Source organism: Scyliorhinus canicula, chromosome 11 (assembly GCF_902713615.1).
Source record: "Scyliorhinus canicula chromosome 11, sScyCan1.1, whole genome shotgun sequence".
NCBI classification, from domain to species: Eukaryota; Metazoa; Chordata; class Chondrichthyes; order Carcharhiniformes; family Scyliorhinidae; genus Scyliorhinus; species Scyliorhinus canicula.
In genome coordinates, this window is record NC_052156.1 from 57130658 (window position 1) to 57150299 (window position 19642).

At 42.5% G+C, this 19642-nt stretch overlaps 1 protein-coding gene across 3 annotated transcripts in view; it reads right to left on the reverse strand.

The window, feature by feature from the left end:
* Positions 1 to 19642, reverse strand: part of tmf1 (TATA element modulatory factor 1) — a 61444-nt gene that overhangs the window by 36285 nt on the left and 5517 nt on the right. For all 3 annotated transcript variants that reach the window (XM_038810621.1, XM_038810619.1, XM_038810622.1), the window contains exons 2-9: positions 15056 to 16374; positions 11947 to 12050; positions 10553 to 10679; positions 10091 to 10196; positions 7450 to 7592; positions 6551 to 6717; positions 5659 to 5815; positions 781 to 873 (exon numbers count right to left, since the gene is read on the reverse strand). In XM_038810621.1, the coding sequence (XP_038666549.1) occupies positions 781 to 873; positions 5659 to 5815; positions 6551 to 6717; positions 7450 to 7592; positions 10091 to 10196; positions 10553 to 10679; positions 11947 to 12050; positions 15056 to 16374 (2216 nt within the window). The remainder of the gene's footprint in view (positions 1 to 780; positions 874 to 5658; positions 5816 to 6550; positions 6718 to 7449; positions 7593 to 10090; positions 10197 to 10552; positions 10680 to 11946; positions 12051 to 15055; positions 16375 to 19642) is intronic.

Consider the following 19642-nt stretch of genomic DNA (forward strand, 5'->3'; position numbering starts at 1 on the left):
TTCACCATAAAAACCCATAGGACACTTCTGCATCAATTATCCAGATATCGAGGTGCCAACTACTGAGAGCTTCTTTCTTCACCTATTCATTTAATTTGGATCAGAATACGATTATGAGGACATGATTTTGTGAAGAATATAAATAACACATAAAATGCCTAATTTTTAAAATCACGATGGCACGAAATGGGCGCAGGGACAACTGATTCTAGCACGGCCCCGGAGCAGTTCACGTTGCTCCAGCCTTACATCCTGGCACGGACTGGGGGCAGCGCCAACCCACACATTCGCAGTGGCGAAGCGCCAACCGACGCATGCGCGGTATACTCGCGGAACGCTCCGGCCCCAATGCGGGGGTTCTGGGTCGGAAGCGGAACAAAGTAGGCCCGGAGGAAGAAGTGGCCGGCCCTCTGATCGGTGAGCCCTGATCGTGGGCCAGACTGACGGGGCGCTTTTCCCTGCCTCAAAGGCTGCCCCCCCGACCCCTCTCGCAGAATTCCCACCGGCAGCGACCAGGGGTGATCAGCGCCGGCGGGACTCTGCTCGGCCGCTGGACCCATCTGGGCCGGAGAATTGCCGGCCCGGCGGCAGACAGTGACCGGCGCCACGCCAAACACGCCGGCGCAAATGCCGCTGATTCTCCGCACCTCGGAGAATCGCGCGCCGGCATCGCGGCTTGCGGCGATTCTCCGACCCGGTGCGGGGCTGGGAGAACCGCGCCCACTATTCTTGCTTTCCCTTCATCCAAAGCCTCAAGCTCCGAAATGTGAAAATGTATACCTGCTGTAATTCACCAATTTCTTGGCGCAAGTAGTCCTCCTTCCTGGCTTGTTGCTGTTCAGCCCGCTGAAGACCTAATCTAAGGCCCGCCACCTATACCACAACCAAACAGAAATACATCGATCATCACATGTTAAACTGTACACATCACGTCCTAGCACATTTTAATATTTTGTACTTAATTCCTTTCTAACAATTTCTTAATTTGGCTATGAACCAAAATTTATAGAAATCTCATTTACAAATAGTCTTCTTTGTTCATGGCAGTTAACAAATTTATTTTGGCATGTACTGCATCACATATTGATTGATTTTTCGGATAGCTTTTACAAAGAGCAACATACATGCCCCTTTCAGGATATTTGCTCGCTCTGCGTTCGCATGTCCCCACGTTGATAACAACTGGGAAGGAAACTCTCAAACTCCATTCATTCTGAATCTACTACATGCAGCTGCATCAGAGAACTTCACTGACAACTTTCTTCCAGTTTGACTGCAGCTTTGATGTTGCTAAGAGCAGAAGCTCGCCTTTGGAAGACAAAAAAACGATCTACATTGGAAGTAATAGTCCATTGATTATACTCGCAATCTCAATACAGAAATAAAAGTGAAAATGCTTTTGAGTGAACATGCGCTTATCAGCTGTCAGTTCCCAAATTGGAATCTTCAATTCCGCCCACTCCCCACCCATCCCAATTTTTGTCATCTCTGATCTTGAACAATATGATCAAATGCGTAGTAAAGCTGTGTCAGTTTTGAATGCTGCTCTATGCAATGCTACTTAATTTAAGATTCAGTAAAAGAGGCAGTAGAAAAGATATTGGTGCCCGTCGAAAGGCAAGGTGCTGTGAGGCAGTAGTGCAACCAGTGTGCCACCATACTGCACTTTTGGTCTTTCTAACATAGAGGAGACCACATTGTGAGCAGAAAATACACTAAATTGGCAGTAGTAATAATTTGCTGATTCATCTGGGAGGTGGGTTTCAGGACTTAAGACATGAGAAGGGAGGAGTGTCACCAATTTTAGATTGTAACCTCTACCCCCATTGGTTTCCTTTATCTTTGCTGTATTCCCCCCTCTTGTTTCTCTCTTTTTCCTCATTTTGCTTTTGGACAGCAACTGTTCATGATTCTGTCATTCACAGTTCCTCAGACTTTTGCTTTGCTAGCACTCCATTTGACCCTCCACCACCAACTCATTTTTTATCTAACCTCTCCTGTCTTCCATCCTATCAGAGACAATGCTTTTTTTGTGATCCACCCTCCCCCTTTTACTTGTTAAAACATGTCAGACTCCTCCTGTTTATTTCCTTTATTCCCAATTCTTTTATGTTGTTTTATTATTTGGTCCCGTGGACCCATAATCAAAATGTGCCTTCAAGATTGAAGCAGCCTGCTATTCAGCACACTGTGTTCCCAGGTTTTGTCTTTTGAGAGGAGAAACCAGACGTCTTGGCACCAAGTGGATCCTAAGAACGAGGACGTTGGGTTGATTGGTAGGCTGGCAACCGGTGGGTTGACCAGGGACAGTGTTCTGCCTGACAATGGTCAGCAATTGGTTCTGCATGATGCTCCCTCTCCTGCTTGAAGTGAAAGAACTGCTTTATTGTTCTGAAAGCGGAGAGTGCCTGGCTCATCTCCCGGAAGGTAAAAACCTTGCCAGAGGAAACCATCTCAAGCCTAGAAGGAAGAAGTATCAAAACGAAAGCTGAACTTCAGAAAGACACAAACTAGAAGTCAACCCAGTGCATCAAAGATCTTCATCCTTTTATTTTTATTAATATTTTCTTTCCCGTGCATCTGTGTGTATATTATGTAAAAGGGGTGCTGGGAAAGTCAGTTACATTTTCTGTCCGTTTGATTATAATACTGGGTTAATAAAAGGTTACTAGTGTTAAAGTTACAAACCTGGTGAATGCAGTTTATTGAGCTTAACAAAGGACCTCGGGTATTTTAAATAAAATCTTCTTTCAGCTGTGTTGTGATTCCGGTCAAGTAGGGTAGGAATTGACCACACACTAGCCCAGGGTGTTGTGACAAACAATACCCAAGAAGTGCAAAGCCATCAAGGACAAAGCAGCCCGTTCACTATCTCCACCAACGAACAGTAGCATGTGGTGTGTACTATCTGCAAGATGTACTACAGGAACTCACCAAACGAATCACAGTGCCTTCACTGTTGCTGGGCCAAAATCCTGGCACTCCCTCCCTAAGAGCACTGTGGGTGAACCCACAGCTCAGGGGTTGCAGTGGTTAAAGAAGGCAGCTCACCACCACCTTCTCAAGGGCAATAAATGCTGGTCTAGCCAACAGCACCCACATCCCATAAATTAATTTAAACATCATCTCTAATTTCTCCCAGTTTTGATGAAAGGTCATACACCTGAAAAATTGTGCCCAATTCAGCAGTTTAAAACTAAGTTCCGTTTCCGGCACGTTTCCGACAGGCATTGATTCCCAGGCACTTGGTGAATGCGGTGTCCGGGTATTTAAATGAGCCTAATTTAAATATAACTATCTGGATCACGCCCAGTGAGGGCGCAATCTGCATTGCGTCATGCGGTGTAAGTCAGGTGACTCGCGATCAGCCTGGCAGGGATTTCGATTTGGGGCTCTCGGGGGATTCACTTGTTACATCCGCTGAGTTACGCCCAATAACTCTGTTTTTATTTCATGTTTGAAAATGAAAAATGAAAATCGCTTATTGTCACGAGTAGGCTTCAATGAAGTTACTGTGAAACGCCCCTAGTTGCCACATTCCGGCGCCTGTCCGGGGAAGGATACCAGCATCCGCAGTATTTTGTCCATGGTCAAGTAGCCTGCCAACACATTGATGGGGGATTTCAGGGTTGGCACAGAGCGGGCATCAGACAGCTGAGGGACCTGTTTATTGATGGGAGGTTTGCGAGCCTGGGGGAGTTGGAGGAGAAATTTGGCCCCCCCCCCGGGAAACATGTTCAGGTATCTGCAGGTAAAGGCATTTGCTAGACGGCAGGTGGAGGGATTCCCTTCGCTTCCCGCGAGGGGGGTGAGTGACAGGGTGCTTTCGGGGGTCTGGGTCGGAGAGGGGAAGATATCTGATATCTACAAGGTTATGCAGGGGGCGGAGGAGGCGTCAGTAGAGGAGCTGAAAGCTAAGTGGGAGGGGGAACTGGGGGAACAGATCGAAGACGGGACATGGGCTGATGCCCTGGAGAGGGTTAATTCTTCCTCCTCGTGTGCACGGCTTAGCCTCATCCAATTCAAGGTGCTGCACCGGGCCCACATGACTGGGACGAGGATGAGTAGGTTCTTTGGGGGTGAAGACAGGTGTGTCAGTGCTTGGGGAGTCCAGCGAACCATGCCCATATGTTCTGGGCATGCCCGGCACTGGAGGAGTTCTGGAAGGGGGTGGCGAGGACGGTGTCAAGGGTGGTGGGATCTAGGGTCAAGCCAGGATGGGGACTCGCGATCTTTTGGGTTGGGGTGGAGCCGGGAGTGCAGGAGGCGAAAGAGGCCGGTGTGCTGGCCTTTGCGTCCCTAGTAGCCCGGCGAAGGATCTTGCTACAATGGAAGGAGCGTGGAGACCTGGATCAATGACATGGCGGGTTTCATTAAGCTAGAGAAGGTCAAATTCGCCCTGAGAGGGTCGGTACAAGGGTTCTTTAGGCGGTGGCAACCTTTCCTCGACTTTCTGGCTCAACGATAGGGTACGGGGACAGTAGCAGCAGCAACCCGGGGGGAAGGGGGGAGGGAAAAGGGCGGGGGGGGACGATGACTATGTTTGTTTATTTAATTTTAATTTATTTTTAAGTTCTTTGGTTGTTCATTGGGGTTGGGGGGGTGGGGGGATGTGATACATGCATCGATACGGTCTGGGGGGTGTTACAGTTATTATGGGTTATTTTGTTGCATTTCATTGTTTGTCGTTATGTTTTATATTTTCTGTAAAAAATTCCAATAAAAATTATTTTTTTTTTAAAAGAAAAAAAAAAGTAGCCTGCCAACAATCATCTCACTACTTAAGTTCACATGTGGCCATTTAACAGCATTATAATAACACTGTTAATGAGGTGGGTTGAAGACGTTTACTGGATAAGTATTGTCTCGAGCATATTGCAGATTTTCAAAAGATGCTGCATTATATTTTGTTCAATTTTTGTACTTTATGGAATTGGTTAAACTTTGGCTACTGTACAGAATCATGGAATGGTTACAACACAGTAAGATCCCATCGGCCCTTCATGTACATGCCGGCTCTCTGCAAGTGACTTATCTAGTATCACTCCATTTTTCCCCATAACCCTGTAATTTATTTTCTCTTCATATAATTATCCACCCTTTTGAGAGCCATGATTGAATCTGCCTTCACCACATTCTCAAGCATTGAATTCCAGGTCCTAACCACTTGCTGCATAAAAATGCCTTCTCCAATGCCTTCACATCCTTCCTAAAATATGGTGCCCAGAATTGGACATAACACTCCAGTTGAAGCCAAATCAGTGTTTTATAAAGGCTTATCATAACTTACTTACGTTTGTATTCTATACCTCTATTTACAAAACCCAGGAAGGATCCTGTTGGCCTTTTTGACTCTTTTCTCAACCTGCCCAGGCACCTTCAACAATTTGTGCACAAATACTCCCAGGACCCTCTGCTCCTTTACAATTATGTCATTTACTTTTTATTGCCCTCCTTATTCTTGCTCTCAAAATTTCACACTGCTCTGCACTAGCTTTCTCCTGCCACACGTCTTCCCATTCTATCAGCCTATGTCCTCTTCTCTATCCTCCTCACAGGTCACAATAATTCCAAATAATATTAATGTATAATTCAAAAATGTATTTGTAGTAGATTCATGATTGTTTTTAACAAAAAGTCTAAAATAATTATACTGACTTGACCAGCAAGAGCCTCCTGTTGCTGCCTTGCCTCTTCCTGGGCTTGTTCCAGTGCCACTGACAATGCTTCCTTTGTTTTAATCTCATGACTCAAAGCTGCCTCTTGGGCTTCACTATCCTTAGCTGCATTAGCCTTATGCAGTTCAGCAAGCTCTCTGAAGGTAAGAAAGTTAAGTTAGGCAATGTGATGAAACAAATTGCAAGGTATCTATGGAGAATTGTTTTACTCCAAGAAATATATTGGGAATGAACAGCAAATTCTTAAACACAAACCCGGTTTATGAATAAAAGTAGGCAGCTACAGAGGTACTGAGGTTTTGTTCTTCTCAAAATTATCCTGCAGTAATTCTGCAATCCTAATCGGGAGCAGCACTTATGCGGGCAGAGGTTGGAGACAGGTCCATTGTATTTTCTAACCTGAGCTCCCCTCTGAAACTGCTCTGACTCAGAATGTTGAATTGCAGAATAACCTGATAAGTTTGCCGTATACATTGCAAACTTTCAATCTCAAAAGGAAAGCGGAGGAAGGAAATATGAAAATGTACGGATCTTAGACAGTTCCACATCCAAATATCAAGGCAGAGAACCCGAGAAAGCAGATGCTTCCTTGTTCTTTTTGATAGGAAATACTGACATTTGGAAGACCTAAAAGCAGGAGAACAAGGGGAAATGACTTCCAAATTTGATGGAATAAGTAACTATTCATCATAATACATACTAGTTTTTTTAAATTGTCTATGAGATGTGGGCATCACTGGCATGGCAAGCATTTGTTATAGTTACAATTATTTTCTGAACATTTAATAAAGAAATATAATTTGTAAGATTTCACTTTCTCTTCATGATCTGTGTGCCCTGATCATAAATCCAATATGAATCTATTGCCTTACTTGTAGGAGCTGTCAAGTGCAGATTGATGGCTGCGATTGTTTTCCTGTAGCTCTTCCAAGGTCATTTGCAGCTTGCTCATCTCTTTTTCCTGTCTCTCAACCACACTATTCAGCTTCTTGATGTTTTCCCGATGCTGTTTCTCCACTTCTTCTTTACCATCAAGCACCTGCAGCAAAACCATGTGCGTCAAGTGATTTTTAGTCTCGCTGTCCATAAACACAAAAAACTACCTCACCAAAAATGCCATTTTTTAAAGTATATCAGATTATTATCCATTACTTCTGAAATATGCTACAATATTTGCCTTTTGTCGATGCACTAAGCATGTGCAAAAACTGAATATAAAGTTAAAAACAAACATTATGTAAGATAAGAGGGGGCAGCACGGTGGTTAGCACTGCAGTCTCACTGCGCCGAGGTCCCAGGTTCGATTCCGGTTCTGGGTCACTGCCCATGTGGAGTTTGCACATTCTCCCCGTGTTTGCGTGGGTTTCGCCCCCACAACCCAAAGATGTGCAGAGTAGGTGAATTGAACACGCTAAATTGCCCCTTAATTGGAAAAAATGAATTGGGTACTCTAAAAAAAAATTTTAAATGTAAGATAAGAGGACTTTGACAGATATCACATGTAGGCTTCACCAGCCACCCTACTAAATTATTTGTGGTATTTGAGAAGTGCTAATATTGCTCATTAACTAAAAGAATATTTTAACATAATGGGCAGGATTCTCCAGTCTTGTCCATGGCGGTACCCATTGGGAGCGATAATGGAGAATTTGGCATTCCAGCCAAAATTCCATTCACTTTCAGCGGCACCGGAAAATCCTAGCCGTGAACGTGGACAGAAATTCGGCCAGTGAGCCAAATTCGGTCAACAGCATGAATTTAATTTTCTAACCTGCTGCAGATGTTTAATTTCTTCCTCTTGCTCTTTGGTTTTCTTGCTCTGTTTGGTGACCAGGGCCTCATTTTCCTTCTCTTTAGCCCTTAATTTCTTTATAATGTTTGAATTGTTCAGGAGTTGTTTAGAAAGCTTCTCTCCTGAAATCATCAACATTGCATTAAAAATAAAGAATACCTATCAGAAGACTTCCCAGAACAAAATGTTTACATAGCTGCAATTTGTTTTTGCTAAAACATTTAAGTCCAAATATTAATTATTCCACTACTAAGTAGACTGGTACTGAAGAATGCATTTAGTTCATCCCGTTCTTCAGCATCTTCTTAATGGAAATGGATTTCAAGGCTCACTGCTCTGAGACAGTATTTCCACCAATGGATAGGGATTTAAAATGAGTAATCCTAGGAGTCAGCGAAAATGCATAGCACCCATTTGTAACATTTGTGATAAGGCACAATCCTTGCACAATTGACCATTAGATATTACTTCTGTGCACGTTTTGGAAGCAATCTAAGAAGCATTTCTTTATCCCATCTCACCTCAACATCAGTTGTGGTTGCTCCTAAGGTGGGCTCATCCATTTTTTAAAAATTACTCTAAAACCAGGGGCCAAATTTTTAAGCCAACAGGGAACAAAGGGCATCATACACCTGTTTGCAGACATTCTTTGGGTTTTTCCACAAGAGTGCCAATATACTTTTGACAAGGGATCAGAGACTTGAGTGAACAGAGAGAACAATGGTGTGTCTCTTTAACCAATCAGATCGAAAAATTATTAACAAGCAGCACAGAGTCTGAACTAGAAATTGTAAGTTAGAATATTTCATTCAACGTCAAATTGGGTACAGAAAGTGTGTGAGAGTGAGTGAGAGTGAGAGAGAGTGTGTGAGAGTGAGAGAGTGTGTGAGTGAGTGAGAGAGAGAGTGAGTGAATGTGTGCGAGTGAGAGAGAGTGTGTGAGTGTGAGACAGAGAGAGAGTGTGAAAGAGAGAGAGTGAGTGAGAGAGAGAGAGATGTGTGAGTGAGAGTGTGGAACAATAATTAAATCATTTGAATCCACGTGAATGAGACTCCACATGTAAAGGCTTTTAGTGCCAGACAGTCTGACAATAATTAAGACTCATCAAGCTACGAAATATTTCTTTGCAATGGAATGGGCAAACCCTGACATTTTCTGCAAATTTAGTGGGAATTAGCTATTGTTCAATTGGTAGCATTTATGCCTTTGAGTCACAAGGATCCATGTTCAAATCCTTCTTCAGAATTTGAGCACACGAGATGTGGCACAGTTGCGCAATGGTTAGCACTGCTGCCTCACAACGCTCGGGATCTGGGTTCGATTCGGGCCCCGGACCCCAGGTCACTGTCCGTGTGGAGTTTGCACATACTCCCAGTGTCTGTGTGGGTCTCACCCCTACAACCCAAAAACGTGCAGGGTGGGTGGATTGGCCACGCTAATTTCCCCTTAATTGGGAAAAAAAAAGAATTGGGCACTTAAAAAAAAAATCAAATTCGCTCTTGATTTTATTAGTAAAAATGAGAGAAAACTGTTAAAAGGCATATGGGATCTTGAGTTTTACGAACAATGGCAAAGTGTATAAAAGTAAGCACGGTATGAAGCACTGGTTCGGTCTCAACCAGTATAGTATCCAATTCTGGATACTTGAGGAAGGATGTGAAGACTTTAGAGAGGGGTAAAGAAAGATTTAGGAGAATAATTCCATATATGAGGGTTACATGGATAGATTGGAGAAGTGAGTGTCGTTCTCCTTACAACAGAGAAGGCATAGAGATTTGATAGAAACACAAAAAGGCATGGGGCGTTGAACCAGAGTACGTGGAGAAACCGCTCCCATGATCAGATTTAAGGTGCTTGCCTAAAGGACCAGAGGCAACATGAGACTAAACGTTTTTATGTAGTGAGTGGTTACAATCTGGAATATACTGCCTGAAAGGAATGAAGAGTTAATCGTTATTTTCAAAAACAAATTCAATAAATAGCTGAAAGGGGGATAAAAAACAGGGTTATAAGGAAAGGTTGGTATTGTACGATCTTGCAGAGAGCCAGCACGTGCTGGACAGGCTGAATGGCCTCCTTCTGTGCTGTGACTATTCTATAATTCCATCCTATGATTTAGTAATTAAGTGCTCTCGTGCACTTTTCTGTAGAATATAAAATCTTATTTGCTGGTTTTCAAATGTAATTTGTTTCAGAAAAATTAAACTATGATACACTGAATATGTACCTCGAAAAAAAGGTTGAGCCGAAGCTTTCATTATACGCTTCTTGACACAGCCAGATTGAATGCTTTAAAACAGTTCTTAAAACAATATTCATGGGTTTGTTGTGTATTGCATTATTAGTGTATCTGAGCTAGTTAGTCAGTGAACTATGAGAATATCTAACAGATACCAGTACAACAGTAAAAGCAAATCCGATATTGCTACTACATAGTATACTTTAATACAGATCTCAAAAACAATCTTTGGCTGGTCATTTTTTCATGTATTAGTCAGTGTTTTTTTTCCCTTGAGTGTGTTATGTCAACACTGGGAAATGTTAAAGACATTAAACACAGTTATGCTTTAAAATACAATGTGATTTCAATACTTTGATATTTCTATCACATTTTTCTTACCTTCATCTAGCAGTCCTCTAATCTGCTCATCTTTCTCTCGGACTAAATCTGCTGTTTCATTAGTGGTAAATCTAGTCGACAGTTCTGCCTTCACGGTATTTAATTCCTAAAAGCTCACAAACGACACACAAGCAAAATTATAATTTTAGCAAAATATATAACGCATAAATATTCACATCTTTTTCCAAATATTACATCTCATTTCCATTCCAAATGTTGGGTAGTCCAGGAGATTCAATTGTCTGTGTAAACTGCATTAGAATTCCCTCTTCAACTGTTCCCTCACAACCCTGTTCCTGTAACCATGGATAAAATGCAGGAAAAAAGGTTCGCCAATAATTGTAATTGCTCCGTATTATTTGTAGTTTAAGTTTTATTTTTCTAACATTTCTACAGATAATTCATGTTGCATTTTCAATTTGAACATAAGACAATTCCAAGGAAGTTAACAAGTCTGCTTACCTTTTTAATATTATCCCTTTCCTTGCAAGCAAGATGGACTTTCTTTTCAGACTCTGCAATACGTTGGGTGAACTCATCTTTTATTGATGGGATGCTGTTGCTTTCTTCCTTCAGTCTAATCATCTCACTTCATTAACAAAAGCATTTATTTTTAAATATGAGGCTAAGACCTTGGGTTTGCTCAGAACCATTACTAATTATATTCAAAGTTACAGACTGGCATTAATTATTAAACAAAATTATTAAACAGAAGGAAAACTAAATCAGTATTTTTGTGCTGAGTTATGAAGCATACTCTTACCAGAAATGACAATCTTACGTTCCAGACAAACTTGAATAGTGTAAACAAGAATGCACTGAATTTGTAGCTGGAAAGACTACAGACAACTTAAACCCTTCTTCAAAAAATAAATTGAACTCAGGATCACAGAATCTGATTTTTCTCCACATTTAAAAGACACATTGACATATTAAACTGCCCTTACATTAGGCTGGACTGTATCTGGAATTATAGTTCAGTACTATTATGGAGGAACAGGACCTAAAATTGGCAATGGGACTGTACAACGAAATGAACCTTGCTTCCTTACTTCGCTTTATTATATCTTTCAGGTGATATATAGGTGAAGCTTATATATATCGTTAGCCCCGTGTTATACTAGGACTTTATTGAAGAATAATACTGGATGTACATTTTTTCCATATCCCAACTACTTGAAATCCAAAAAACGTCCACCACTGGAATTAAAGACTTCCACATTTCCAAACTTCAATTTTGCTTGTAAGGAACTATCAAACGCTTAATTAAAGTTCTGTTTGGTCACTGGATGCAGAACAAATATGAAATGATGAATTAAAGGTAAAGCACAATATTTCTTAGAGTTTTATTATAGTAAATAATACAAATATTTAATTTAAAAAACTGAAACAACACTATAAATACATTAGATGAATACTATATAAAACAAAGGTAGTATTTTCATATGAAAAACATGCTTTGGAATTATTCTGGAACTAATAATCCCATACTGAAGAGCAAATACTAACAAGCAAAAGAAAAGGAAATGGCTTGCTGTTGGCTTTTAGAGATGAGAATTTTACACAATTTAGTGTATTAAATTAATTAACAGTTATGCTACTTTTTGCTGTATTTGATGAGCCATATGGTCTGCAAGCCACTTAGGTTATTGGCCAAAATTGTCCTGCCATTCTTGCCAGCTGGATCTTCCAGCCTTGCCGATGGTGACACCCCCACTGTGGGCTACCCAGCAGCAGAGGGTGTGAACAATGGTAGCGGCAAGGACCACAAGACACGCCGCGGGGATGCGGGGTGGAAAATTCCACCTATTATCTGATAAAGCTAATATAAGAAGATTTTAATAAAACTTACTTACTCTTTTAGGTTATCAATTGCCTCCTCCAATGCTGCCTTATCTTTGCTAACAGACAACAACTGTGCTTCTCTCTTTTCCAACTTGTCTGTCAACTCATCAATTATCTGAAGACCATTAAAAGATAAATATGAATAATACTGAAGCTATGACCTCAGCTTTAATATAAAGCAAGGAGCAAAAGATCTGTTCAGGAAAATCTTGAAAAAAAAAGCTCTACTGCCAAAAGCTGGTAACGAGCCAAACATGACATGAAGGTCCCCGATTCAAAACACAAACAACTGTGTTGAGTGGGAACACTACAATTAATGCCTCTTGGATTGGAAGTGGAAGATAAATTAGGGTTCCTGTTCTCATTTGTTAACAAATAAACCGGGTTGCAACTGCACTTGTGTGAAAACCAGGATGGAAGATGGGATGGTTCTTAGCTATTATGTTTCATGTGGTCAAAAACCCGCCAACTCTTGCGGATAAATTGCGACTGGGGCAAGGTGCTAGAGGAAAGTGTCCTTGAAACAAATGGCACAATTTAATTGCCTCAAAGCGCCCGACTTGGTAACGCAACAAGGCCGTTGAATCTCGCGAGCGGCCACTCACGAGACTCGCGTCACACAAAAGCCTTGTGATATTTAACGAGATCTCGCTGGGCGTGATCCAGATTAACATGTTTAAGTGAGCCATTAGGCTCATTTAAATATATCTGCGCCGTATTCACCCGGCGCCCAGGAACAAACAGCCATGCCTGGGAGACCTCGCCAGGGCGCTGTTTAGCATTGGTTTCCACAAATGTGGACCAGGCGTAACGGCACCTGGGGATTCTCCCAGGCTATTAGAGACCGCCGGGTGGTCAGACTTTGGGGTGGGGGGCTCGTGGATCCCTAAGAGGTAAGTTGAGTGCAGTGTTGAAGGGGTCCAGAGGCCTTGGTGGGTTGGCTGAGGGGTGTCAAAATATCGGGCTGACAGTTAAAAATGGCACCCCGATCCACAAGTCAGTTTCCTGCACTGGTGAGCTGAGCTCGTCAGTGCAGGAAATTATGTAAAGTGATGCCTGGCAGGGCATTCCCAGCCAAGGCCAAAAAATGGAAAAATCCCATTAAATAGCAGTGTCATTTTCGGTGCCCGAGGAACGCCCCACTGAACACTCCCAAAATGGGACTATTTTGTCCCTTTAAATCGTGCCCTATATCCTGGCAAGGAGCTAAAACCATCAGGCGATGAGGAGAGTAAACTAGAAGAAAATATAAAAATAAATCATGCTGGCTGGCATAGTGGTTAGCACTGCTGCCGTGCGCCGCTGAGGGACCAGGTTCGATCCCGGCCCCGAGGATCCAGGTTCGTTCCGGCTCCAGGTCACTGTCCATGTGGAGTTTTCACATTCTCCTTGTGTTTGTCTGGGTCTCACCCCCACAGCACAAAGATGCGCAGACTAAGTGGATTGGCCATGCTAAATTGCCCCTTAATTGGAAAAAAAATTGGGTACTCTAAAATTTTTAATTAAAAAAAATCACGAGAAAAGAGTGAAATTAAAATGTTGAAAATAGGATTGTATTGTAAAATCATGCTTTACAACTGCAGTTTTAAATAGGTCTGACACCACAATAATGATGTTTTTTTTAAAACATTCCATATTCTGCAATTTTCTAAGATATAATTTGTTGTTTCTGCATAAACCAGTTCACAAATCATAGTGCAGTGTTCCCTGAAATTGCTGGTCACATGACCATAACTATCTGCTCGAGAGTTTTTTTTGTTCTGATTTATACTGCCCAGAAATCATTTCAGCCTAAATTCTACGGGGAGATGAGCTCTGTTAAACATTATACTCTCTGCTATTTATCATTGAAAATAGGACATTATTCACTCTAATGCTGGCATCACCGTTTCCTTCTTCTGGCACTTTACAGTATAATGCAAGAGATAACAAATCCTATATATAATGTACATTAAAAATAGCAGACACAAATATAGAACATTGAACATAGAACAGTACAGCACAGAACAGGCCCTTCGGCCCTCGATGTTGTGCCGAGCCATGATCACCCTACTCAAACCCACGTATCCACCCAACAACCCCCCCCCCCCCCCCCCCCCCTAACCTTACTTTTTAGGACACTATGGGCAATTTAGCATGGCCAATCCACCTAACCCGCACATCTTTGGACTGTGGGAGGAAACCGGAACACCCGGAGGAAACCCACGCACACACGGGGAGGACGTGCAGACTCCACACAGACAGTGACCCAGCCGGGAATCGAACCTGGGACCCTGGAGCTGTGAAGCATTTATGCTAACCACCATGCTACCGTGCTGCCCTCAGCACATTAATTTCAGTAATGACAAACGTTGGTTTTTTTATAGTGTTAAAGGGGAGATGAGTTGTGCAAAACTATGAGGGAAATAGATAGAGTCGATAGGAAAGAACTTTTCCCCTTGAGTGGTAAATAACCAGGATTTAAGGTCCGGGGCTACTAAAAAAATGTTTTCATTCCTCTCTTTTTTTCTTTCTCTGTCATCGAGTTTACAGAACAAAAAGAGGCCCTTGTTCCATTGTGTCTGTGCCGACCATCATGGGGTCGTGGGGACTTGAGGAAAAATGTTTTTCCAGACGGTGGTAGGAATCTGGAATTCACTGCCTGAAAGGATGGTAGAGTCAGGAACCCTCACAACACTTAAGAAGCATTTAAGTGAGTATGTGAGACGCCATAGCATACAGGGCTATGGACCAACGGCAGGAAAATTGAATAAATAGGTTCTTGATGGTCGGCACAGACACAATGGAACAAGGGCCTCTTTTTGTTCTGTAAACTGAATGACAGAGAAAGAAAAAAAGAGAGGAATGAAAAAAAATATTTTAGTAGCGCCTTGAAGAAGAAATAGGTTGAATCCTGGGGAGAAATGGACATACATTGCAATCAGTTAAAAATTTGATTTTATCCCCATGTCTGCGTGGGTCTCACAACACAACCCAAAGATGTGCTGGGTAGTTTGATTGACCATGCTAAAATTGCCCTTGAATTGGGCACTTTAATTTTTTTTTTATGTAATTTTATGTGCAGGATTGGCTTCATAATGCCAGTGAGGACCACTACATGAATAACGTAAACAACTTTACCTCTTGTAATTGATATTTTTTAAATTCACCACTGGGTAGACATTCAACTTTAACAGTTCCTTCTGACAGTCCATTAATTACTATACTTTCTGAATTGTGGTTCTCAATTACTGTCAGACCAAGTACAGGCAAGATCTCAGGTTGTTCACTATTCACTGGTGTTGCACTTCGTCCACTCTCCTCCATTTCACACTCATCAAGTGCATTTTCTTTTTGACTGTCGTTTGTGCTCTCTTCAACATTCTTCACCAGCTGGTCAGCTGGCAAAGTATTACAGAGAGGCGGAGTTAGAGGCATGGCTGTCACATTACATCCCCGACCTGACATTTCATCATCCGAATTAATTTCACTCACACTTTGGCTGTCTAATGACTGCACACTAAAAGTGTCAATTCTCTCGAAAGCATCTGAAGAGCCACTACTTTCGGTAAGTTTCTGGTACTCATCCAGGCGATGATAGTCAGCACATGCCGACGTTGATAGCAACTGAAAGGAAGTCTGCATCATCTTTGAATCTACAGCCTCCTGTCTTGAACTAGCTGAGCTCTCACTAATGACACTCTCATGGTCCAATACCTCAATGTCACTGGTGGTTGATGTTCCTGATGAAAATGTACTAATTGGTGGAGAAGGAGTATTGCTTTGTCTGTCCTCTGATTTTTGCTCTTTTGCCTCGAGAACCAAATCCTTCCCCGGAGGAGTCTGGGATTTTGAAGGGCTGTTGGGTGGACTCAATAACTGTTCTGTTTTTACTGAATTTTTATGCACCCTTTCAGAACTAAAAGCAGGCAATGTATTCGGCTGTGTTACTTTAGAAGTCTCAGAGACTGTCACATTTTCTGTCCCAATTAATGTCACGTCATCCTTCGCCTGCAACTCCTTACTTGCAAAAGATTCTGAATATTCAGCTTCTGCAGCTTGCAACTGGCTATCATTAAGTTGATCTGCTGTGTTAAATTCTGTGAGGTCTGTTTGGGGTCCCATTGTACATTTCTCTGCCGCATTTTCCTTTTCTGGCACAATTAATTCAACAGATTCTGTAAGATGAACAGTTAATGTGTCTTCCACTTCTTTGGGCATCTGAGATTTGGTTGGAGGTTTAGAAACAACTAGAGTCTGTTCAATAGTTTGAGTGTCTGTAGAGTTCAAAAAGGCATTGAAGAAGGTCGCTGATTCGTCTACCACCGTTCGTGTAACCGGTGTCGTAATAGCTGTGGGTGAAGATGCAGAATGAGGTTTCAAACCATCCTCTGAAGGCGCGCTCCATTCTGTGGAAACCCATCCTTCACTAATGGAAGAGCTTCTTCCTGGCAGAATTTCTGTAATATTTTTAAAAAGCAATACAATGTGAAGATAACAAACATTCATTCCATTTAATTGAACTTTCAAGAGAAAATGACTTATATACATTCATTAAAGTTTAAGGAATTATTAATTGCAGGTTTAGTGTCTTGATCAATGACAAATTAATTGTCTCTTCAACAACTTACATTTATATCGCATTCTGCATGCACAAACAGTACATCAGAGCACTTCATAGAGGGGAGAGATCAACATGGCCATCAGGTGTAACGTACAAGCATGTTACATAGAAGGTTTTCTAAGGCGGCTTTTGAAAGCAGACCAGGTGAAGAGCTGATGGGAGAGAATGCCAGGGACAAAATGGTTAAAATATTGGCCTCCGAGCTCGGTGGTGCAGTGGTTAGCACTGCTGCCTCACGGCGCCGAGATCCCAGGTTCGATCCTGGCCCTGGGTCACTGTCCGTGTGGAGTTTGCACAGTCTGCCCGTGTCTGCTTGGGTTTCGCCCCCACAATAGGTGGATTGGTCACGCTAAATTGTTGCTTAATTAGAAAAAATTAATTGGGTACTCTAAATTTATTTTTTAAAAATTAGCCTCCAAAGTTTGTGAACAAGAGAGATTTTTAGAAATCATTCCTCAAGGTGGTGAATGTGTGGAAGAGGAAATTGGTTTCATTAGAGAAGAGTTAGGGGTATAAATAGATAAGCATTTTAAAGAATGCAGTCTTGGACATGGTCTGGATTTGGGTTAAAATGTTCAGTGAAGGGTTAAAAACACAAAGGTTGGGCAGCACAATGGCTCTACTAATACAACGCTTACAGCAATTTCATACTCCATACAAGCTTCTTAATCCATGGTTATTCTGTAATATTTTCTTTTTTTAAATTGTAGTTTAATTTTTCCAATTAAGGGGCAATTTTAGCGTGCCAATCCACCTACCCTGTACATCTAAGCGTTGTGGGGGTGAGACCCACGCAGGCACGGGAAAAATGTGCAAACTCCACACGGACAGTAACCTGGGGCTGGGATCGAACATAGGTCCTCAGCGCGTGAGGCAGCAGTGCTAACCACTGTGCCACCGTGCCGCCCCATCCATGGTTATTCTAAATGTCTGCTAACTTCAATGTAGCTGGAACTGTTTTTTGTTCAATTGTTTTTAAAGCAATGTTTGGAGATACAGTTGAAAGAATGCTATGCAATGGTTCAGGATGATTGCCACAAGACAAAACGTTATCATACTTTGTTGATATTACAAATGTCTAAGAATATTGTATGAACGGTCCTTGACTTTGCAGAAATAATCATACCATGATCACTGAGGCGCTTAATGCCTATTAGCACCATAGGTATAAGGAGCCTTTTAGGAAAAGTGCAACGAGACCTGGGTGTCATGGTGGAATAGTCACTGAAGGTCAGCATGCAGGTACAGCAGGCGGTGAGGAAAGCTAATGGCATGCTGGCCTTCATAGCGAGAGGATTTGAGTATAGGAGTAGGGATGCCTTGCTAGGACCCAAAATAAAAATGCTGGAAAATCTCTGCATCTGTAGGGAGAGAAAAGAGCTAACGTTTCGAGTCCAGATGACCCTTTGTCAAAGTTATATAGGGTTTGGTGAGGCCACACCTTAAGTATTGTGTGCATCTGGGGCTGATTTAGCACCATGAGCTAGATAGCTGACCTGTAATGCAGAACAATGCCAGCAGCACGGGTTCAATTTTCGTACCAGCCTCCCCGAATGGGGCGACTGGGGGCTTTTTTCAGTAACTTCATTGAAGCCTACTCGCGATAATAAGCGATTATTATTATTAATTTTGATCTCCTAGTTTGAGGAAGGACATTCTTTCTATTGAGGGTGGCCAGCGAAGGTTGACCAGACTAATTCCTGGGATGGCATGACTGACATATGAAGAAAGAGTGGATCGACTGGGCTTGTATTCACTGGGGTTTAGAAGAATGAAAGGGGATCTCATGGAAACATATAAAATCCTGATGGGACTGGACAGGCTAGATGCGGGAAGAGTGTTCCCAATGTTGGGGACGTCCAGAACTAGGGGTCACAGCCTAAGAATACGGGGCAAGTCATTCAGGACTGGGATGAGGAAGAACTTTTTCTCTCAGAGAGTTGTGAACTTGTGGAATTCTCTACCACAGAAAGCTGTTAGGGCCAGTTTGTTGGATATATTCAAGAGGGAGCTGGATACTGAATTTGCATGATCAGCCATGATCATATTGAATGGTAGCGCAAGCTCGATGGGCCGAATGGACTACTCCTGCACCTATTTTCTATATTTCTATTATTAAGACCCAGGAAGTGTAGAAGATTTTAGTTTAGATGAGCAGCATGGTCGGCACAGGCTTGGAGGGCCGAAGGGCCTGTTTCTGTGCTATACTTTTCTTTGTTCTTTGTTTAAGAGTCTTGACAGCAACAAGGTAACTTTAGTCTAAACTACCTGGCTATTCCACCAGGGGTCACCTAATAATGATCAGGAAGAACACAGGTGGAACTGTGATTAGCACTGCTGCCTTACAGCGCCAGGGACCTGGGTTCAATTCTGGCCTCGGGTCACTGTCTGTGTGGAGTTTGTACTTTTCCCATGTCTGCGTGGGTTTCCTCTGGGTGCTCCTGTTTCCTCCCACAGTCCAAAGATGTGCGGGTTAGGTGGATTCGCCATGATAAATGGCCCCTTCGTGTTCAGGGATGTGCAGGTTAGGTTCTTGGGTTATGTGGATAAGATGGAATGGACATGGGTAGAGTGCTCGTTCGAAGGGTTGGTGCCGACTTAATGGGCTGAATTGCCTCCTTCTGCACTGTAGGAATTCTATGAACCCTAGCTGATCTTCCTCTCTTTTGTAACATTACACTGCTCTTGCGGTTACTGTCATTATAACTGAGAACAGGAGCAGGATCCTCCGGCCTCGCAGCCACGTGTTTCTTGACGGCAGGAGGCGCCACGCCATCCGCTGGCAGCGGCATTCTCTGCTCTCGCCGCTGTCAATGGGAATTCTCAGTGAAGCCACCCCTCACCGCTGGGAAACCAGCGGGTGGGAGGGGTGCGCTGCCGGCAGGAACAGGGAATCCCACTGCCTGTGAACTGTCAGAGAATTCCAGCCCAGATGTCAGGAATCAATCAATAGGTCGATATACTTTCCTGAACTGCATGGCTCAACCATCGACAAATAAACATGCTGAGAAACTAGGCAGAAGGTAGAACAGAATACTAATAGCTTTAAACAACATGATTGATGGGAACATGGGTAATATACTGATTAAACTGAGGAGGCCATG